Source organism: Electrophorus electricus, chromosome 8 (genome assembly GCF_013358815.1).
Source record: "Electrophorus electricus isolate fEleEle1 chromosome 8, fEleEle1.pri, whole genome shotgun sequence".
Classification (NCBI taxonomy): domain Eukaryota; kingdom Metazoa; phylum Chordata; class Actinopteri; order Gymnotiformes; family Gymnotidae; genus Electrophorus; species Electrophorus electricus.
Genome location: NC_049542.1, coordinates 206,540 through 225,959, shown reverse-complemented (window position 1 = coordinate 225,959; position 19,420 = coordinate 206,540). Strand labels below are relative to the sequence as shown.

Below are 19,420 nucleotides of genomic sequence, written 5' to 3'. Positions count from 1 at the left end.
AAATTACACTGAATTAGAAGCTGTGCAGTATGAGCAGTACAAATAAAGTGATGATATGGTTTAATAAAATTATGCAGAATTTAAAAGTGCATTTACAGTTTTGTAAATAGAATAGAAAGAAGAATAAAATTAAAATTAGAGTGTCAAATAAACTAATTGTGTGATGTAAGTGGGTATGCATGAAATGTGATATGCAGAGTGTATCTACAAATCTACAAATTCACAGAAAATATAAAATAATTGGCAAAAGCAATAAAGCAGTTAACAAATTAAATTCCACAGTACAAGGAATAAACTAGTTTATATATAAAATCACTTTCTACTTACAGCTCTCCTTTTGACACACGCTATTCTAATGACTTCATTTTCATTTGCCTCCAGCATATCAGTGTGCATGAATGTTTCATCTACTCATGTGGTCATTTGTAAAGTGTATAGAGGGATTGTGTCTGTGTTTATTTTCTTCTTCCCTGAACTCCTGTGATCAGTGATGGAAACAGGTGCAGCTGAAAGACTAATGTGTGCAGATACTCACTAAAACTGATCTGACTCCCAATTAAATCAACTTAATTAAAATAGTAAAATACCAAAACACATTAGTGTGGATCACATAACCTCACAGTTGATCCTCCATAGACCCAGAACCCAGCATAGAGGGGCTGAGTGAATGTGGTGTGGACTGTGTGTAGGAGGGTCATTGTGTCAGAGACTCTGTAGAAGGACAGAGTTCCTGCACTGTGATCCACATACACTCCTATTCTGCAGGACGGTGGGTCTAAGATCTCAGTCTCAATGTGGTTGTACCAGAAAGAGAGAAAAGAAGAACACCACAGACTCCAGGACTGAGTGTTGAGTCCAAACACACAATCATTACCTCGTCCTTTCCTGCTGATATCTTTATATGAGACTGATATGAACACCCCTTCCCCACTGCTCCACTCAACCTCCCAGTAACAGCGTCTACACACACTCTCCTTACACAACACCTGAAGCCAGTAGTCAAATCTCTCTGGATGTTCAGAGAATGGCTGACCCTCTGGCTGAAACAGAATCAAAATGTCCAACAGAATGAATGAATGAATGAATGAATGAATGAGGCCCAAATGCTCCATCCAGAAACAGATCAGACTAACAGTGGGATTATATGTGGATTATTTATTTAAAAAAAAAACATTCCTGAATCTTACTGTGAATAACGGACTTTGGAAAAGTTCAGTCAATTTATTCAGGACGATTCTTTTTCTTCATTTCTGTCTCAGTTTCTCTCTGTTCTTTCTCTCCCTTTTTTTTTTTTTTTTTTTTGTGTATGTGTGTGTGTGTGTGTGAAAAAACAAATATTCCAATGGGCTTTCGGATAGTAAATTTATAAAGTATAAAAAACAAAATGTAGATAATTTTATTTTCACATAGCAATTAAACATTTAGGAACATAACTGACTGTGTCTGTAACCTACTTAAGGCCAGTCATGAAATTAATAACTAAGACATACACACAGACACCCCAGGGTTGGAGAGAGAAGTTTAATACATAAGATAATTGAACAGGTGTAAGAAGAGGCGGAGCCAGTAATCCGTAACCTGGCAACAATGATGAGCGCAGGAGAGAACGGGTAGGCAGAGACTGAGCTGTCAAATTTCCTGTCTAAATCTCACACTCGTTTAATTATCAGTGATTCAGTTTTATTTATATAGTGCATTCAACAACAGAGTTTGTCTCAAATCCACATTCCAAGAACCAGGGCTGGACCCCTAATGAACAAGACAAAGGTGACAGTGACAAGAGAAACTCCCAAACCATCACAGGGAAGAAACCATGGAAGGATCCAGACCCCAAAGGAAACACCATCCTCACTGGACAACACTGGATCAGTCTCATCTTTGATGTTCTTTCTCTCCTCTGATTGTTTATATATATGGCTGAGGTTTAATGTTTTTTTTGTTTATTTAATATAAGAATCACTTTCAAACTATTATCACACAAATCTGTGTGATTATAGCTGCTAGATTATAGTTTATAGATTACAGATTATATCTGTTTAACCTGCCTGAAGTGACAATCCCCATCACATCAGCCTCTCTCCTTCAGGGGGTGATGGTCTCTGTCACCACACTGCTTTCCCCATTGAGGAGAGCACACCTCCACTACACCCCTTCCATGAGTCCTCCACACTCCAGCCCTTCATCATCCAGGGTCATGCCCCTGTCCCTCACCAGGGTTCACACACTGGGCATTATACCGTCCCCCTAACAGCAGAGGGTGGGTTCTTAACCATGATACACTCCTGATGGTCTCTACAGCACCATCCCACTTCTGACACCACATTCTGTTGCTCCTCTTACCACAGAGATTTTGCTGAATTCCTCTTTGCAGAATGTCTCTATTCGCTCCTTCAGATCAGAGAGAGATTTCTTCACTCCATCAAATGAGGGCTGTTGATGGACAGAGATGCTGTATGACTCCACAGATCCAGAAGAGACACAGAAGGACAGGAAACTCTACAGAGAACAACATCATGGACAAGAATGAATTAAAACTACAGTACAGTATATATTTTCTAATGTTTTATTTATTGTTGCCTTAACAAACACTTGTGAAGAGTCATTACAGAAACTTGAGCAGGTTCCTCTGTAGCTGAGACAGAGTTTGTTACCTGGAGGAAATGGACGTGATCCTCTGTGTGGGAGAGCTGCTCCAGCTCAGTGTCTCTCCTCTTAAGATCAGCAATCTCCTGCTCCAGTTGATCCAGGAGTCCTTCAGCTCGACTCAGTTCAGCCTTCTCCTGATCTCTGATCAGATCTCTCACCTCACAGCGCTTTTTCTCAATGGAGCAGATCAACTCAGTAAAGATCCTCTCACTGTCCTCCACTGCTGCCTGTGCAGAGCGCTGTTAGGAGACACACAGACAAGATGAAGGTCCATTTAAAGCTGAACTGTCATCCACTCTCTCAGTGTGACCCTGGATGAGTTACAGTGCACATTGTGGTTGTGTAGGATCCTAAAGTGTCCAAAAAGTGTCTCCTCACTGGCTGACTGGAGGAGAGGCCTGACTGAGCTGTGAAATAGCTCCTCCAGCACCTCTCTGCTCAGTACTCACCTTAAGAGTATCCACAGCCTGCTTCAGCTCCTGGACCTTCTTCTCTTTTTCCTGGATTCTCTGCTGGTGTTTCCTCTGATCCTCCTGTAGCTCAGTCTGGGGGTGAATACAGTATGTTCAGCTGTTTGTACAGGATGAGCTGTGAGGTTGAACACTAATGTCAGGTTAGGAGATAAAGCTCACTCTTATTCCACAGAGATTAGAGACAGTCATGTGTTACACTGAATGTATAAAAGCATCAAGATGGGTGTTGGCTGTTCTAATGTTCACTGACTGATCGGTCCAGGTTATTACTAAAGCCTAGTGAGGACAATATAATTAGTTACTTCTGTACCCACATAACTTTAAATATAACAACAACACTTTCAATAAGCTTTTTCAAATTCCTATAATTCTCCTATAATACAACTGAAATAATTGTCCTTTACCTAATCAATGCAAATAATTCTACATAAGAAAGAGAATTTGTATGAACTAGTTACAAAAATGTTATTTTTCTCACCTGTTTCTTAGTTCTTTCTGCTGCAGCTGACACTGTATCATGACCTTTGTGTTCATCCATCGTACACAAATAACAGATGAAACTTTGATCAGTACGACAAAAGATCTTGAATACTTCATGATGTTGAGAGCAAAACATTTCTTGTAGTCTTGAGGAAGCTTTAACCAGTGTGTGTTTCTTAAAGGCAGGAGACTGATAGTGAGGTCTGATGTGAGTTTCACAGAAGGAGGCCAGACACACCAAACAGGACTTGATGGCTTTGTGTTTTCTTCCAGTGCAGAAATCACACTCCACATCTCCAGGTCCAGCGTAACAGTGAACAGGAGAAGCAGCTTGGAGTTCTGTCTTCTTCAGTTTCTCCACCACTGCAGCCAACATGTAGTTTCTGCGTAGAACAGGTCTTGGAGTGAAAGTCTCTCTGCACTGAGGGCAGCTGTAGACTCCCCTCTGATCATGCTGATCCCAGCAGTCATTAATACACACCATACAGAAACTGTGTCCACAGTTGGTAGCCACTGGATCCTTCAGTAGATCCAGACAGACTGGACAGCTTAACTGGTCCTGATCTTCTGAAACTCTGGCCTCTGCCATTTTCCTGCACAGAAAACAATATCATTCCTTCTTTAGTTTTGCACTGGAGGTTTGTGGTTAATGTAGTTTTCTAAGGGAAGCTTATACCAACAGTTTGCACTTGTACAAACTGCATGCAGCTATGTGTGAAGGGTGTACTGAGGACACTGATGGACAGTCAAAAGATACCAGACACTTGTGTTTAAAATAGCTGTGAGACTCCTGCTTTAATATCCAGCATATTCTAACACCCTCCTGCTATAATACTATTTTACTGTTATTCCATAAGAACACAGATCCACACTGAATGATCAGATCATTAAACTGGCAGTAAACATCCTCAGTGAAGGTCCTCCCTATTTCACTGAGTTCCCTTCATATCCACTGTTAGGCAGGTGGGCTCCCTGCTAACAGGAGGGTAAAGCTTCCATTATTTATCTGCATTAGGCTTGTAGCTCAAGCGTCAAACTGAAGAAGTGTGTATACCAGGATTTTACCAGGATTTTATGACTGTCAGAATTAGGCATATGGAGAAAATGGCACAATCCATTTTTTATTTTACTTTTCATATTGCAAGGTGCCATTTATTCAACATTATCAGCTTGGGCAACGTTAGGCAGGTAGGGTCCCTGCTAACAGGTGGTCTAAAGATTCCTGTATTTGTTATCCGCATTAAGATTGTAGCTCCAGTATCAAACTGTAGCATACGAGGCTCAGAGAGATGAGATGGAGTTTTAATGTATGAATGAAGTTATATTTATATGGCACCTTTCAAGGAACCCAAGGTCATACACACACCTTTTACATCCAGTCACATGCCAGTGAGAAACAGCAGCCAATTGTACACAGTGTAATCTCAACCAGAAACCTCAACCCCCTGTGACACACACACACAGTGTATTCTCAACCAGAAACTTCAACTCCCTGGGACACACACAAACAGTGTTCTCTCAACCACAAACCTCAACCCCCTGGGTTGAGGACAGAACACCATCCACCACTGGGCATGCAGACACACAATCATTCACAAACACTCCTGGGAAATTATTTTATTAGAACCTAACATCCGATTTTTTTTTTTCTGTAGGGTGGGGGTTGTTTGGACTATGGGAGGATACTAGAGTCCCCAGAGTAAATCCACATAGACATGAAGAGAACATGGAAACTCCACCCAGATAGGAACTCAGCCCAAGACTCTGGTGATGAGAGTCAAACATGTAAACCACCAATCAAGGAATGAATGCAGCTTGCTACACTGACTACAATAGCTATTAAAACTCCACACTGAGTGAACAGACTGGAGAATTTAAGTAGGAAGACTGATGAGTGAAATCAGGAACAAGTGAGCTCAGTGACAGAAACCATGGTAACCACACTAGTATTCAGGTGATGAGCCAGGTGGGACTATTGCTGAAATAGACTTTGGAAACCAGTATTGCCTGACTGACTGGTAGGTGTAAGATAAAATGGTACATTCCATTTTTCATTGAAATTTTCATAAGGTGCCATTTATTCACCATTATCACAAGTGCCATCTAATGTCCATTTCCTTATTTTTATATCTAAAACCTAAGGCTATGAACACTATTCATTTGTAATTTTCTCTCTGTTGTGTAAATTGTATATTGAGGTTGGGTATAAACACCCCCTGTAGCACTGTTTAAATGGTTCGTTTCAAATCAATTTCCAAATTAATTTTACTGGTTTTGATTCCAGTCTTCCCCTTGGATCTCTAGATATGAATCATCAGTTCCTCTAATCTCTCTGTCGTAGCGTCGTTGATGTGGCTGTTCAGTGAGAACCTGATATAGTCCTGATAGTAAAAAACTTTACAGCGACTTCTCACGTTCAGAGATTTAATAACGTACGCTGTACAGATATGCCTAGAATTTCATTAGACATGCTACCGTGTTTGTCTCTTCAGGAGGGGGGACTTCCCGCATTTAGGACTCTTTAAGGTAAAAGTTCCTGTTTTATGAGGAAATGAAGGCCATTAATTTGCTACTAGTAAACTATGACACCTAAAGTTATGACAGGAAGAAGTAATCGTACAAAAACAAACACTAAATCCTAATTTACAACTATAATGTTTAATCATATAGCGTTTTATCCGTATTTGTTTATGTTATAAAAATGTAAACTTACCTAAGCAAAGTCTGAGAGCAAGCTGTGTTTTGAGAGCGAGAGCTCTTCTATCGCTTTCGTTCTCATGTGACAATGTCTCTCAGTGACCAGTAGAGGGAGACATCGAGGCACTCTGAATAACAGCTTTTACTCTGGTACGTTACCTGAACATCTTAATCTAATCTAAGTTACATACACTAGTATGTAAAAAGGTGAATACATAATCACTTCTGACCAATGTATAAATCTGTGGATTGTTTGTGTGATTGTTAGACATAATCCGGAGGTGCCTCAGTAATGCTTGTTAACGTTAACCTGCAGCTATACTCTTCTACTGATTCTGAAGTCTGCATGCTCGCGTGCTCAGGGTAGGCGCATCGGCTCCTCCGCTGCACGGTCGCGTGAAATGCGACGCGCCCGGTGAGTGCGCGCGCACGCACGCACGTCGGCGAGCCGTCGTCACGTGCTGCTGCTGCGTACGCGACGGAGCTGGATGTGAAGATTGCGGACGAGGAGGCCGAGCAGGAGCGCCGCGAGCACAGCAGGAGCGCTCGCGGGATACTCTCGGCCCGCCTGGACGCGCCCAGCTCGCGCTACTGCCAGACATTCTGTAAGGTCAGCGCGCGCGCGCACACACACAGGAGCGAGGCGGCTAACGCGGCTGTTTACGTGGTCGGTCTGGATGGAAAGTCGTTTGTCGGTTGCGTGCGGATCGGGCCGCGAACGTACCAGCCAGCCCTTGGCGCGCTGGACTGTAAACAAACGTACGCGGTGATGTTGAGGTATTGGTAATGGTTGTTTTATTGGTGATGTTGAGGTATCAGTTGAATTAGCTGCAACCTTTTTTGCTCCTTGCTGCCATTTGGAACCCAAGGATTAAATAAAAATTAAAAAAATAAAAATTCTGTCTAGTGTTCTGCTGAAATCAGATCCTTACAAATCAGTGGAACACTGACCGCCCTCATATTTTCTGTTTATATTGGCAGCAGTAACTTAAAAGCAGGCATGAAATTACATTTACATTTACGGCATTTAGCAGACGCTCAAGAGCGACTTGCAAAAGTGCTTTGTCATTTACTCATAGAATATATCCAAGTACAGTAGCTTAGAATCAAACATACCAATAAACTAGAATACAGGGATGAATGCTGATACCTAGAAGTGCAAAATACATAAGGTCTATCATAAAGAATTTTAAGTGCTATAAACAATAAGTGCTAGAGTTTGTTAAACAATATAAACAGTACCCTACAATAAGTACTAAATTAGTCAGTCAATATGGGAGCAGTGTCAGTTATCCTTTAAGTTTTCTACAAATAAATGGGTCTTCAGTCTGCATTTGAAGACTGCAAGGGAGTCTGCTGTTCGGACAGCAAGTGGGAGTTCATACCACCATCTTGGAGCCAGGACAGAAAATAGTCTTGATGCTTGTTGTCCATGAGACCTGAAGCAAGGTATTTCAAGCCGAGCCGTAATTGAGGTTCGAAGTACTCGAGGTACGGGTACAAATTACTGCATGTAGTCCTGCTAATCACATTACACTACCTTTCAAAATGCATTTATATGCTCATGTGTAATGTTGAGTTGTTATGTAGAATACAAAGCCCTGTATTTCATGCTTCTGTACTGATGATCAAATGTTAATGTACTGCACTGTACTATTTCTTCAAGTTCTGGTTTGTACTCTGTAGATTAACATTTTACATCTGAGTCGTAATACTGAACATCATCCAACATCACCACTGAACTGAACTCTGGGAATGGGGTTTTTCCAAAGATGAACGTTGAAAATGCATACAGAGAATGTTCCTGTGAAAAGAGGAACAGGCACAAACCAAACGCACTTAGTTACCATTCAGTCATTCAGCTACTTTACGTAGGCCTATGATCTGTGTAGTTAAAGGAACTGGCTTGAGCATTAGTGGTTACATTATGCTGTGGTTACATTCTGCTGAGAGGACCCTTGAGAAGAATTTTCAACTAGCTACTGTTATTTTATCCACAAATCAAAACAGACCCATCATATATTTTTGAACCACCCACTGACACACACACACATCTGCTCCCACAAACCCCTAGTTTGTCTCTTTTCTCTCTGATTTAAGTAACCCTGTCTTGTGTTTTTTAGTTCCATTCCATAGTTTTTTCTCCTCCCCTTGTTTGATTTTCAACACCTGTCCCTCGTTTAGTTCATGCATTTAATCCCTGTCTTGATCCCTATATTTTTGCTGTTCATTGAATGTGAGTATGTTTGTATGGTTGTGTTGGTTTGTACTCCATGTTTCTTAACCCCGGGTTTTCCCTAGTCTTTGTTATAGCCTGCTTCCCCTGTTTGCCTCCGTGTGTTTTATCATGTACTCTCCGACTCTTCGTATTGGTACTATGACCCTGGACTACGACTACGACTCTGATTCAGAATTTTCCCTAAATAAATCTCGCTCTTCTCTGCACTTGTGTCTGCCTCCTTACTGCTCACCGTTACACACTCAAACGCTACACATTTAGGGACATAAACCTTAGGCTGAAAGACACATTTCAGAAAAGGAAAGGCAATTTTCAAAAGCCTATTCTTCTAGAAAAAGACTCTCAGAGATCCTGGAATGTGTTTATGATAATGTGATACTCTCAACCACCACACAATTACTTAATCAATCCCAAATTCATCAGGATAAAACGAGAACAGTTTGATTAAACAAATCCAGTCGATCCAGGATACAGTAGTTGATGGAGGATCTGTGCGTGTTTTTGTGTTGTAGAGGGATTAAGACTCCTTTACAGATGTGATGTAGGATGAGTCTGTTAAAGGTGTGATGTAAGACACTAACAAAATGACATGATCTGCACCACACCACTGACCCATCTGGACAAAGCGAGGGGTAATTATGTTAAAATGCTGTTTGTCGACTACAGTTCAGCATTTAACACTATCATCCCCTCCCTACTCACTACTAAATTGGAGGATCTAGGACTGCATACATCCCTGTGCGACTGGATCTTCCAACTTCCTAACAGACAGACCACAATCAGTATGGGTGGGCAACTGTTTCTCATCCACCCTCACCCTCAGCACCGGAGCTCCTCAGGGTTGTGTCCTAAGCCCCCTGCTCTACTCACTGTACACCTACGACTGCACAGCCACTTCCAGCTCCATCATCATTGTCAAGTTTGCTGACGACACCGTTGTCATGGGCCTGATCTCGGACAACGATGAGCGGGCCTACCTGGAGGAGATTAAACACCTGGAAAACTGGTGCCAGGAAAATAATCTCCTCCTAAACGTCAGTAAGACAAAGGAGCTGATCGTGGATTGCAGCAAGAAGCAGGAGCAGCACTACCAACCTGTGAGGATCAGTGGAACCACGATGGAGTGAGTAGATAGTTTCAGGTACCTTGGTGTTCACATCTCGCAGGACCTGTCCTGGTCCTGCCATACCAACTCCCTGGCAAAGAAGGCTCGTCATTGTCTTTACCACCTCAGACGCCTAAGAGACTTCAGACTGCCCTCCAAGGTACTGCGGAACTTCTACACCTGCACTATCGAGAGCATCCTCATGGGGAACATCACAGTCTGGGTTGGGAACAGCACGAAGCAGGACAGACAAGCACTCCAAAGGGTGGTGCGTTCAGCAGAGCGCATCACTCGTACAGAACTTCCTGACCTGCAGACCATCTACTACAAGTGGTGCCAGACCAGGGCCAGGAGAATTGTGAAGGACCCCACCCATCCCAACAATAGGCTCTTCTCTCTGTTGAGGTCAGGGAAGCGCTTTCGCTCCCTGAAGACCAAGACAGAGAGACTGAAGAGGAGCTTCTTCCCACAGGCCATTCGGGCCCTGAATCAGGGAAACTGATAAACTGTGGGGACCACTACCACCATGTAACATAACTATAAATATGTTCAATTACCACCATGTAACATATAAATGTAAATATGTCAATTACAAGATGGAACTGTACATTCTGTACATTGTGTACATCCATATATACATTGTACATTGTGTATATAAACATAATATAAATATATTGTACATACATTAATATATTTTTGTATATATATAGAATATATATTTCTCTATGCACCCCTGTTTTTCTTTTTCCTCAGTTTGGACAGAGCACTCTCAACCATTTCACTGCGAGTTAGACTGTGTATGACTATGTATGTGACAAATAAACCAAACTTGAACTTGAACTCTATGTGAGGGAATGATTTATGTTCACCTAAAGTTCACAGAAAATGTCAACTCATTTTCAAACAGCACACAAACTAAAACCTTCAACTCAACCAAGAAACTAAATATTTGTACATGTACAAAGAAAAACTAATTTGAAAGGACAGATTGTAGCTGTCATTAAATGTATTTAGGAATATAAGTAATATCACAAATGTATTAATTAAAAACAAAAAAAATTAAGCTTTTTTTTAGGAGTAAACAGTGAAATGTTCCACATGTACATATCCAGAGTGACCTACATATTTATCACTATGACAGCACGTGAGCTCCTTGTGATCTGAGCCGATGACTTTGTGGGCGTGAACACCTTGACCAGGCTCTACCAGGTGAGATACAGGAGTCTCTTACCTGGAAGATTACTTTATACTTGTTACTGCACTTTGGACTTAAACACAACCAATACTAACTTTTATTTTTGCTTGTCAGTGTAACAATGTTCATGAATGTCTAATCTACTCATGTGGTCATTTGTAAAGTGTGTAGAGGGATTGTGTCTGTGTTTATTCTCCTCTTCCCTGAACTGTGATCAGTGTTGGAAACAGGTGCAGCTGAAAGACTAATGTGTGTTGATACTCACTAAAACTGATCTGACTGCTAATTAAATCAACTCAATGAAGAACAATATCTAAACACATTATTTTGAATAGCATAACCTCACAGTTCATCCAACAGTGACCCCAAACCCAGCATAGAGGGTCTAAAAGAAAACAGCAAAAATGTATCCACTGCTAGCAACAAGAGAATGGACTGAGGCAGAACCTAGTGGACTTTCCAGACCAGTGACAAAAAGTGTCACTCGTCAGACGCCACCTGCTGACCAGTTACAGACCATGAGTATTCCAATTATGAGTCTTGACTACAGCTGGTAAACAGCCATTCAGACTGTGATGCAGATAACACAGTAAGGGTGTGAGCCTAGCGCCGCCAATACCGTCACCATTAAACATCCTGCGATGATTAGATTACAGGTACATTGAGGACTAACGAGTCAATCATGAAGTTTCAAAGGGACATTGATGGACAGAATTGGCTGAGAAGAATGAACTGCATATGGTTTATTTTGGTTTTTATTTGTACTGTCATTGTTTCTACTACTTGGTTTTCACACAGAAGGAACCCAGTTGGTTGTTATAACATGTGAGGCTGTGATTATTTCACTGTTATAGAGGGTGCAATTCACACGAGTGCTCTTAACTACAGCAACCAGACAGGTACCCAGAGGTATGTACATCATAAACGTACTGTTGCCTCCTCCATGCAAAATCTGCTCACAACTTTGTGGGAGCAAAAGATGTATACTGCATTTAAACATCCAGATAATGTATGGTTATCATATGTTAGTTACACTGCTCGTACCATTACATAAGATAGTTGCATTGCATGCGCTAATGGGAAAATCAAGCCAATCAATTGGCCTCTTCCCTTCAACTCCTCCACATGCGCTAGGGGGACGCCATGCGCCTTCTGGTGTCTAATGTATAAAAGCTGCACCCATTATGCTTCAATAAGTAGGCCAGAAAGCAAGCACTTCCTAAATAGGCATAATAATATCCTTTCGTCCATCCCACATCGTATTGTAGGAGGTAATGAAACTGACATAAAGGCAGAGTGGATAAACACTACAATATTTCTAGATTTATATAGTATGGGAGGAACAGGTTCAAAGATGAAAGAATTTGGATTTCAGACCATGCCCCTAACCGTGTGTATGGTATAAATGATACCCCCGTGTATAGTGAAACTGGTAAAATATCAATTTTCACATAGTCATGCCCAAATCACCATTTATTGGGACAGTGTAGTGGTTCCTGATGTTTATAGGGTATGTGGACATAAGAGATTATATGTGACCCTAGCTGCGAAATGGACAGGTTTATGTGCCTGAGTTATGCTAATAATGCCATTATCTATGATTCCAGTACCGGAATCAGCATTAATGGAAACTCATCATTATGCTCCACAAATACATCATCACATTGAATAAGGTGCTGTAGTAGCAGGAAGTTTCGATGTCAAAGTACACCAGTCACGGAATGCTTACCTCCTGCGTGTTACATGGGTTGGCCAGCCACGTGCAGTAGGAGGGCCTTGTTTGTGTATTGGTAACCAGGCCTGCACACACCTGCACCGGGTTAGTGTTTTGTTTGTGTATTTAAACCCCCAGTCGAAGTGTGCAGGTTGTTGGTTATTGTCATTGTTCACCTCGTTTACGTGTTTGTTCACAGTGTCTATAATTACCGTATGTATCTTCATGTTCACTTCTTGGATTATATGTTATCCGAGATCGCCGTTTATGTTATGTGTGAGTGCCAATGTTTTTCATTTTGTGGTAATAAACGTATGTCCACGTCACGGGGGTCTGCGTCCTGCTCCTCTCCCTGCGGCATTTGGGCAGCATTACAACACCTTGATGCTATCAGAGCTCCTAGGGGGGTTCATATGAATTCAAGGCTAGGAATCAAATTGCAGCGGGATTTGAATCAGCACTTTTCTGGTGGGTTACGATGAATACAAACGTAGACCGGATACATTACATACATTACAACAAGCAGCGTCTTATTAATTACACTCATGATGCAGCCATAGCAGAGCAATTACAGGCCACTTCACTAATGACCTGGTAACATCATATGGCTTTGGATGTGTTATTAACATAATAGGGAGGTGTTTGTGTTCTGTTTGGTGAATCCTGCTGTACAGTCATTCATCGAAATAACACAGCCCCGAATGGTTCTATTACTATAGCCCTGTCCAAACTGGAATCTTAGAGACATGAAGTTGCCAGGAACTCTGGGGTCAATACAAGTGTCACTGGATGGTTTGATAGCTTTTTTGGAAAATGGAAGGGTATCATTATCTCTGTGTTAACTAGCGTAGTGGTAGGATTTGTTTTGCTAGCATTCTGTGGGAGTTGTCTCATTCCTTGTGTTAGGGGTTTGATTGTATGTACAGAAGATAAATCAATGTCAACTCAAATGTATGTTGGGTATTAGCAGTTCACCATCCACAACTTATCTGCCATGATGTTTTGTTTCCGTTATACATTTGGTCCTCGTGTGGCTTGGCCTGCTACTCCCCTGCTCCGCCTGTTTTGATAGTTTGATGTATTTTCTAATTCGTTACCAGAATTTGTACAGGGCTTCAGTCACTTCAATTTGGTGTTGGGGCCATTTTGACTGTTATAACAAGCCATTTTGGGATGGTGTATGACAAGAGGCTGACAGTTCAGCGGATGGGCTCTGGGTTGAGCTTTCATGTAACGCTTAACTATCCTGCCTTGCTGTGCCAGCCATACGATCTGGACAGCCACTGATGGGTAAGATCCTGGCCAAAGTACAGGACAACCTAAGGCAGGCCCAGTCACGGGACGTCGTGTCACCACTTACCAAATTATGTCTTTAAATTTGTGTATTTGATATTGGCGGAAATGAGGAGGAGCCTGGAGGATACGTGGTGGTTGTTTCACTTTTTGTTTTTTCTTGTTTTTTGTTTTGTTATTATTTCTTTACTCTGACTACATGATGACTTTTTCCTTGTTTTAATCTTCTATTTCATTGACATTAGGTCATTTTTGTTTAAGGTAGGGGCTTGAAAAAATGTTTATCAGGACCATTCATGGTGCTGCAGTAGATTTCATTCTAAATTAGAGCGATGGTAATACTGTGTTGTCTTGCTGTTTCAATATATAGATTCAGCTCCTATTTGATGGTGGTTCATGTTCTTTGATGATGGTTTGTTTTTATTTTATTTTATCTTTTTTTTTTTTGTTCCTACTTATCTTGCATTTCTCAATTATTTTTGTTTTCTTTTACTCTGCTTTATACGTTATGTCTAACCATCCAGTGTCCCGAATCAGCAATCATCCAGTATATTTTCTATAGTTGTAACTGCATACAGCAAGAGAACCTTCCTGACTTCATAGATGGTCAGGAATGTAATAAGCCTGCATACAGTTGCTCATATCAATGTTACAGTTACTCACAGTATTAGCAGTATTATGAAGTGTAATAACTTAGTAGAAGCAACAACTCAACTCTCCTGCCCCATGTCTGATGGTGATTAGATATGGGCTCTGCTGGCAGAGACAGACACAGGTAAGAAGGGAATGTTACATGGCACACGGTTCAACTAATTCAATAGTTTGTAATAGAAATGATTAACTAAAGTCACAACAATGTTACAATTACATTAAAAACAATGACAGAGAAAGTGGGATGATGTTTCATGACAAAAAGTCATGAAAGGGGGGAATGAGGTAATAAAATGATATTGTAAGCAGAAAAATAGGGATGGTCCAGAATAAACTGTTTTCATGCAGGAAAGGCCTCTGTAGGCTTCAGCATAAATCCTCAGGAGGCCTCTTTGACAGGCCTCTAGGGGCCTCAGTCGAGGGAGAGCCTTGGTTCAAGGACGGGACTTCCGGCCAAGCACCGGAAGAAACAATATGGACATCACTGAACCAATATGGGCAGCCAGTGATATAGAACATGATTGCCTCTAAAAAATAGAAGTAGTTCAGGATGAACCTAATGGTACCAAGAACTGGTTGGTGTAAGTATTGAATAGCAATTTGCATACATTGAATAATGTTTGGTTTGGAGAACAATAGTGGAACCTTGACAAGTTTTTATGAAAAAATAAAAATGGTGATGAAGAAAATGTATAAAGGTGAGCCCACCTGACACTGTTAGACATTCTCCAGACAAGGCCTCGTTTGTAACACTGAGCTCAGAATAAAGACAGGACCAGCTCTTCTCTTCAATTAATTCCAGAGTCTGCATCTTTATTTCTGTTTAGTGTGTATTGAGTAAACTGTCTGGAATTTAGGATGCTCTAGGAACGACAGACCTAAATAAGGAGACTGTTGTCCAATTACTTTTGGTGTCCTAAACTGGAAGGACTATGAGCTGTAAGTCCATCTGCTGTAAATGCACATACATTCAAATTTAAATTTACATTCTGCACTTTAACCTTATTGTTTCATTTAATGTCTAGTGTGCTTGAGAACAGAGCAAGCACAACAAATTCAGTGTCACTGATCAAATGTGTACACTGGATTCAGAAAGGATTCAGAACTGTTTTCTTTATGCACAATGCATATTGCTGTAGGCTTTATTTTTCTCCAAGTAGTTTTAAAATCTGACTTTGTATTTATTTTATCTCTGATTGTATTTTTTAGTTAATTTTCTTAATACTTTTTATTTTTTGCTATTTAGATTTTTTAAAATCACAATTCAAGGCTTTACTGATTTACTGTTGTATTGTCTTATTGTTTTAATCAGTGGATTTTATTAGAATAAAAATGTATATGTCTTTCAAATGTATATGATTTTATTTATTCTTTACCTTCACTGTGGCCAAACCCCCTTAGTGTAAACCAGCATACAACAAAGATGAAGATTATGAAGATGGTGAAGATTTTAAATGGATAAAATTTCTCATCAAACTACACTCAATAATCTAAAGCTAAAGCTAAAATGTTTTTTAGAATTAAAAAATCAAAACTGAAATCTGTCATTTGTATAATATAATGTCTAAATGTAAATATCTAAATGATGTTATATGTATTCTCTCTGTTGTGGATTATCGAATGTAGATTGATGGCAATTTTCTCCATTTAAAATTAAATCTAAATCATAATTAAATGTGCTAAAAGTGAATGTGTGAATTCTTTCTGAATCCACTACATGAATTTCATTGTATTTCTTGCCAAAAAGAGAATTTAATGTCTTATAAGATGCCGTGAAATGTATTTCTCAACTGGAGAAACAGGAGATGCTGAAACACAAGCAGCAGGAGGAGACAGCGCTCCTGCAGAAACAGCAGGAGGAGGAGGAGCATAATAGGTCCATCAAGAGTAAGTACTATGGAAATGCAATAATACTAACATAACTAATAATGAATGTTAGCCTTTAGGCTCCAATAAAAGTGATACTAATATATGTATAGTACTATATATATTATATTTGATATATTCAGTAGTAATTATGTAGTATATACAATCTGTGTTATATCCAGCAGTAATGATACTTGCTCTGGCAGATATGAAAATGGCCTGTGAACAGGAGAAGAAATCTCTGGAGGAAGAACTTGAGAAGCTCAGACTGTCACTGCAGGTAGAGATCCCTTATAGTGTCAGTACACATCCACCAGTACCTCCACCTTTCACTTATAACGTCAGTACACATTCAGTACACATTCCCACCTTTCCATTGTACTGGCTGTAGTGATGATTCGTGTGTGTGTTATACCAGCCCATAGAGGAGGACATTATGAGTCTGAAAGTGGCGCTGGAGATGAAGAACCAGGAGATCAAAGATCAGCACGATCTTTTGGTCAAACTATATACTCTGTATGTATACTATATACTCTGTATGTAGTACCTGGTTTAACATTATATCCTCTGTATATATACTATATACTGTTTATGTAGTACCTGGTTTAACACTATACCCTCAGCTTACCCTCAGTCTGTGTGACCTCTTGTGCCTGGAAGTCTGGTTGTAGTATTATTTAAAGGGTCAAACTGCATGAAGTGTGCCCAGGCCCAGAGCTACTTTGCTGGGCATGACTATGTGACCTGGTGGGCCTGGAAGTCTGGTTGTAGTATGATTTTAAAGGGTCAAATGGTCTCCATTGTGTGTCCAGGTTTAAGGCTACTTTGCTGGGCATGTGATTTGGACCCATCGGGTACGGAAGCCTTTCCGTCACGTGCTCGTTTTCCACGCCTTCAGCGCAGGTAGCCTGCGAATTTAAAACCGACGTGCATTTTATTCTTTTCCCCTTTTATCCTTTCATATCTCTCCGCTACCTTGGAGAAGAGAGACGCACACGGGTAAATAAAATGTAAATATCTGTAAATATCTGCATAATATGTAAATAAAAGGAAGAAGTGGTTGTGTAGTGTAGTCGTTTGATTATAAATTGTTGTGGAATTTTGAACAAACAGCAAGTCAGACGTGATTAAGAGAGTAATTTAATAAGAAAAAGAATAAAATAAATGTTTGGCTCTCCTCAGGTAGGGAGCCCCGAGTATACAAAACCGTGGCTAGTTATACTACTCCTGTGCTGTCTTTAACCAATCATCTTTTCTTAAGCATCTCTTCTTTCCTTTGTTGCTGTGGCTATAAGCCAATCAGCTCTCGGCTTGGTTTTTTCCACAAACCAACCCAAACTGACTCCAAACAGTGTGGGTTGTGTGCCAAGTTGACCTTAATGTTAACAGTTCCTGATACATGTTCAACTTAATCAGCAACAGGTGGATACAAATGTGCAAACAGCATTATTAATTTACGAACAAAAGGATCAGTGTGATTTTATATGAATCACATAATACATAGTTTCGTATCATTTTCCATCACATTTCCCCCCTTTGATTCTTATACAATCATTTGTTAATTATCAGAGTATACGGTGTGCAGGTACAGGGTGTTATCCTCATCCAGGTCCTCTTTAGTGACCTGAATAAGTTGGTATCTGGTATCCATATTCATGCGAATAGTACTAAGCATACATTGACATAACAAGGGTCCACAACATATAATCAAGGCAAGTAGTAAAATGGATGGGAGAATCATAATTACAATACTTTTCCACATTGAGAATAGAGATCCCTGTTTCCAGTCCCAGGGTCTCACTCCGGCTTCTTCAGCACGAAGTTGGTCAGCAATCTTACTCATGTGGTCCAAGGCCATGGAGATATTACCTCCAGGTGCATCACTGGGCGGTATGTACGTGCAACAATGGTCGCCTATCATCGAGCACACTCCCCCTTCCTTAGCGAGGAGCATGTCCAAGGCCATGCGGTTTTGTGTCGTCAGTAGTACTTGGAATGGTCCTCTCCACCTGGGTTGGCTCCACCACTTCCTCCTGAAGTCCTTAATCAGCACCCAATCACCTGGTTGGTGGGTGTGGAGTGGAGTATCCGTCACCTCAGGAAGGACTGCCTTCACCTGCTTAGACACATGGAAAAGAGATTTGTGCAGAGACACACAATACTGCAAAAGCGATTCATTGATCAGGTTAGTATCCCAGTCGGGCAGACCTATCCCCGTGTTGGGAGGCCGTCCAAACACTCTCTCAAAAGCTGATAACCCTGTTCGCGCCTGCGGTCTGGTCCGAAATTGCCACAGGATGAGGGGAAGGCATTTTACCCAATTCATGCCTGTTTCCTGCGTTAATTTAGCTAGACCCCCTTTAATGGTGCCGTTTGTCCGTTCTACTGCCCCTGCACTAGCAGGGTGATGGCTGCAGTGTTTTCTCATATCTACCCCTAGGTATTTAGTCAGAGCCTTTAGCCCTTCGTGTACGAAGGCTGTCCCATTGTCACTGGACACTCGTTGTGGCAACCCCCACCGGGGAATAATTTCTCTCAGTAGCGCTTTTGCTACTGCATCACTATTTTGTTTTCCCGTTGGGAAGGCCTCCACCCACTTGCTAAACATGCACACACACACAAGCATGTACCTCTTCCCTTCGGCTGGTGTTAGATTTTGTAGAACTATTTGCCAATGTTGAAATGGCTCACTAGGCGGCGGGTGTCCGGCGGGTGCGTGTTTGGTATGATTGTCTCCGTGTGGTGTGTTTTGTGCACATACCAAGCATCGGGAACAAAAATTTTGGGTGTGTGTGTTTATTCCTGGTGCATACCAATGTCTCGTTATACTCTCCACTATCCCCCCCTTTGCTCTTGTGACTCCTCCCATGAGCAATCTCAATTAGTCCTTTCATATAAGCTGTGGGGAGACAGGGTTTGTTCATATCTGGGTGTACCCATATCCCGCCTATTTGTTTACACCCCCCTTTTTTTCCATTTCATATAATCTTGTGGAGTGGCTTGTTTTTGGATATCTTTGGTAGATATTCTGGTTTTGGTATCTGCTTGTGCCATTTGTGTA

At 41.0% G+C, this 19,420-nt stretch overlaps 1 protein-coding gene across 1 annotated transcript; it reads right to left on the bottom strand.

The window, feature by feature from the left end:
• Window positions 1-1,279: 1,279 nt before the first annotated feature.
• Window positions 1,280-6,459, bottom strand: LOC113582952 (E3 ubiquitin/ISG15 ligase TRIM25-like). Its single transcript, XM_035529375.1, has 5 exons — window positions 6,313-6,459; window positions 3,598-4,192; window positions 3,096-3,191; window positions 2,652-2,885; window positions 1,280-2,496 (listed from the first exon to the last, which is right to left on the bottom strand). The coding sequence occupies exons 2-5, from the start codon at window positions 4,186-4,188 to the stop codon at window positions 2,293-2,295; spliced, it is 1,125 nt and encodes a 374-aa protein (XP_035385268.1). The 5' UTR covers window positions 4,189-4,192; window positions 6,313-6,459; the 3' UTR covers window positions 1,280-2,292.
• Window positions 6,460-19,420: the final 12,961 nt, after the last annotated feature.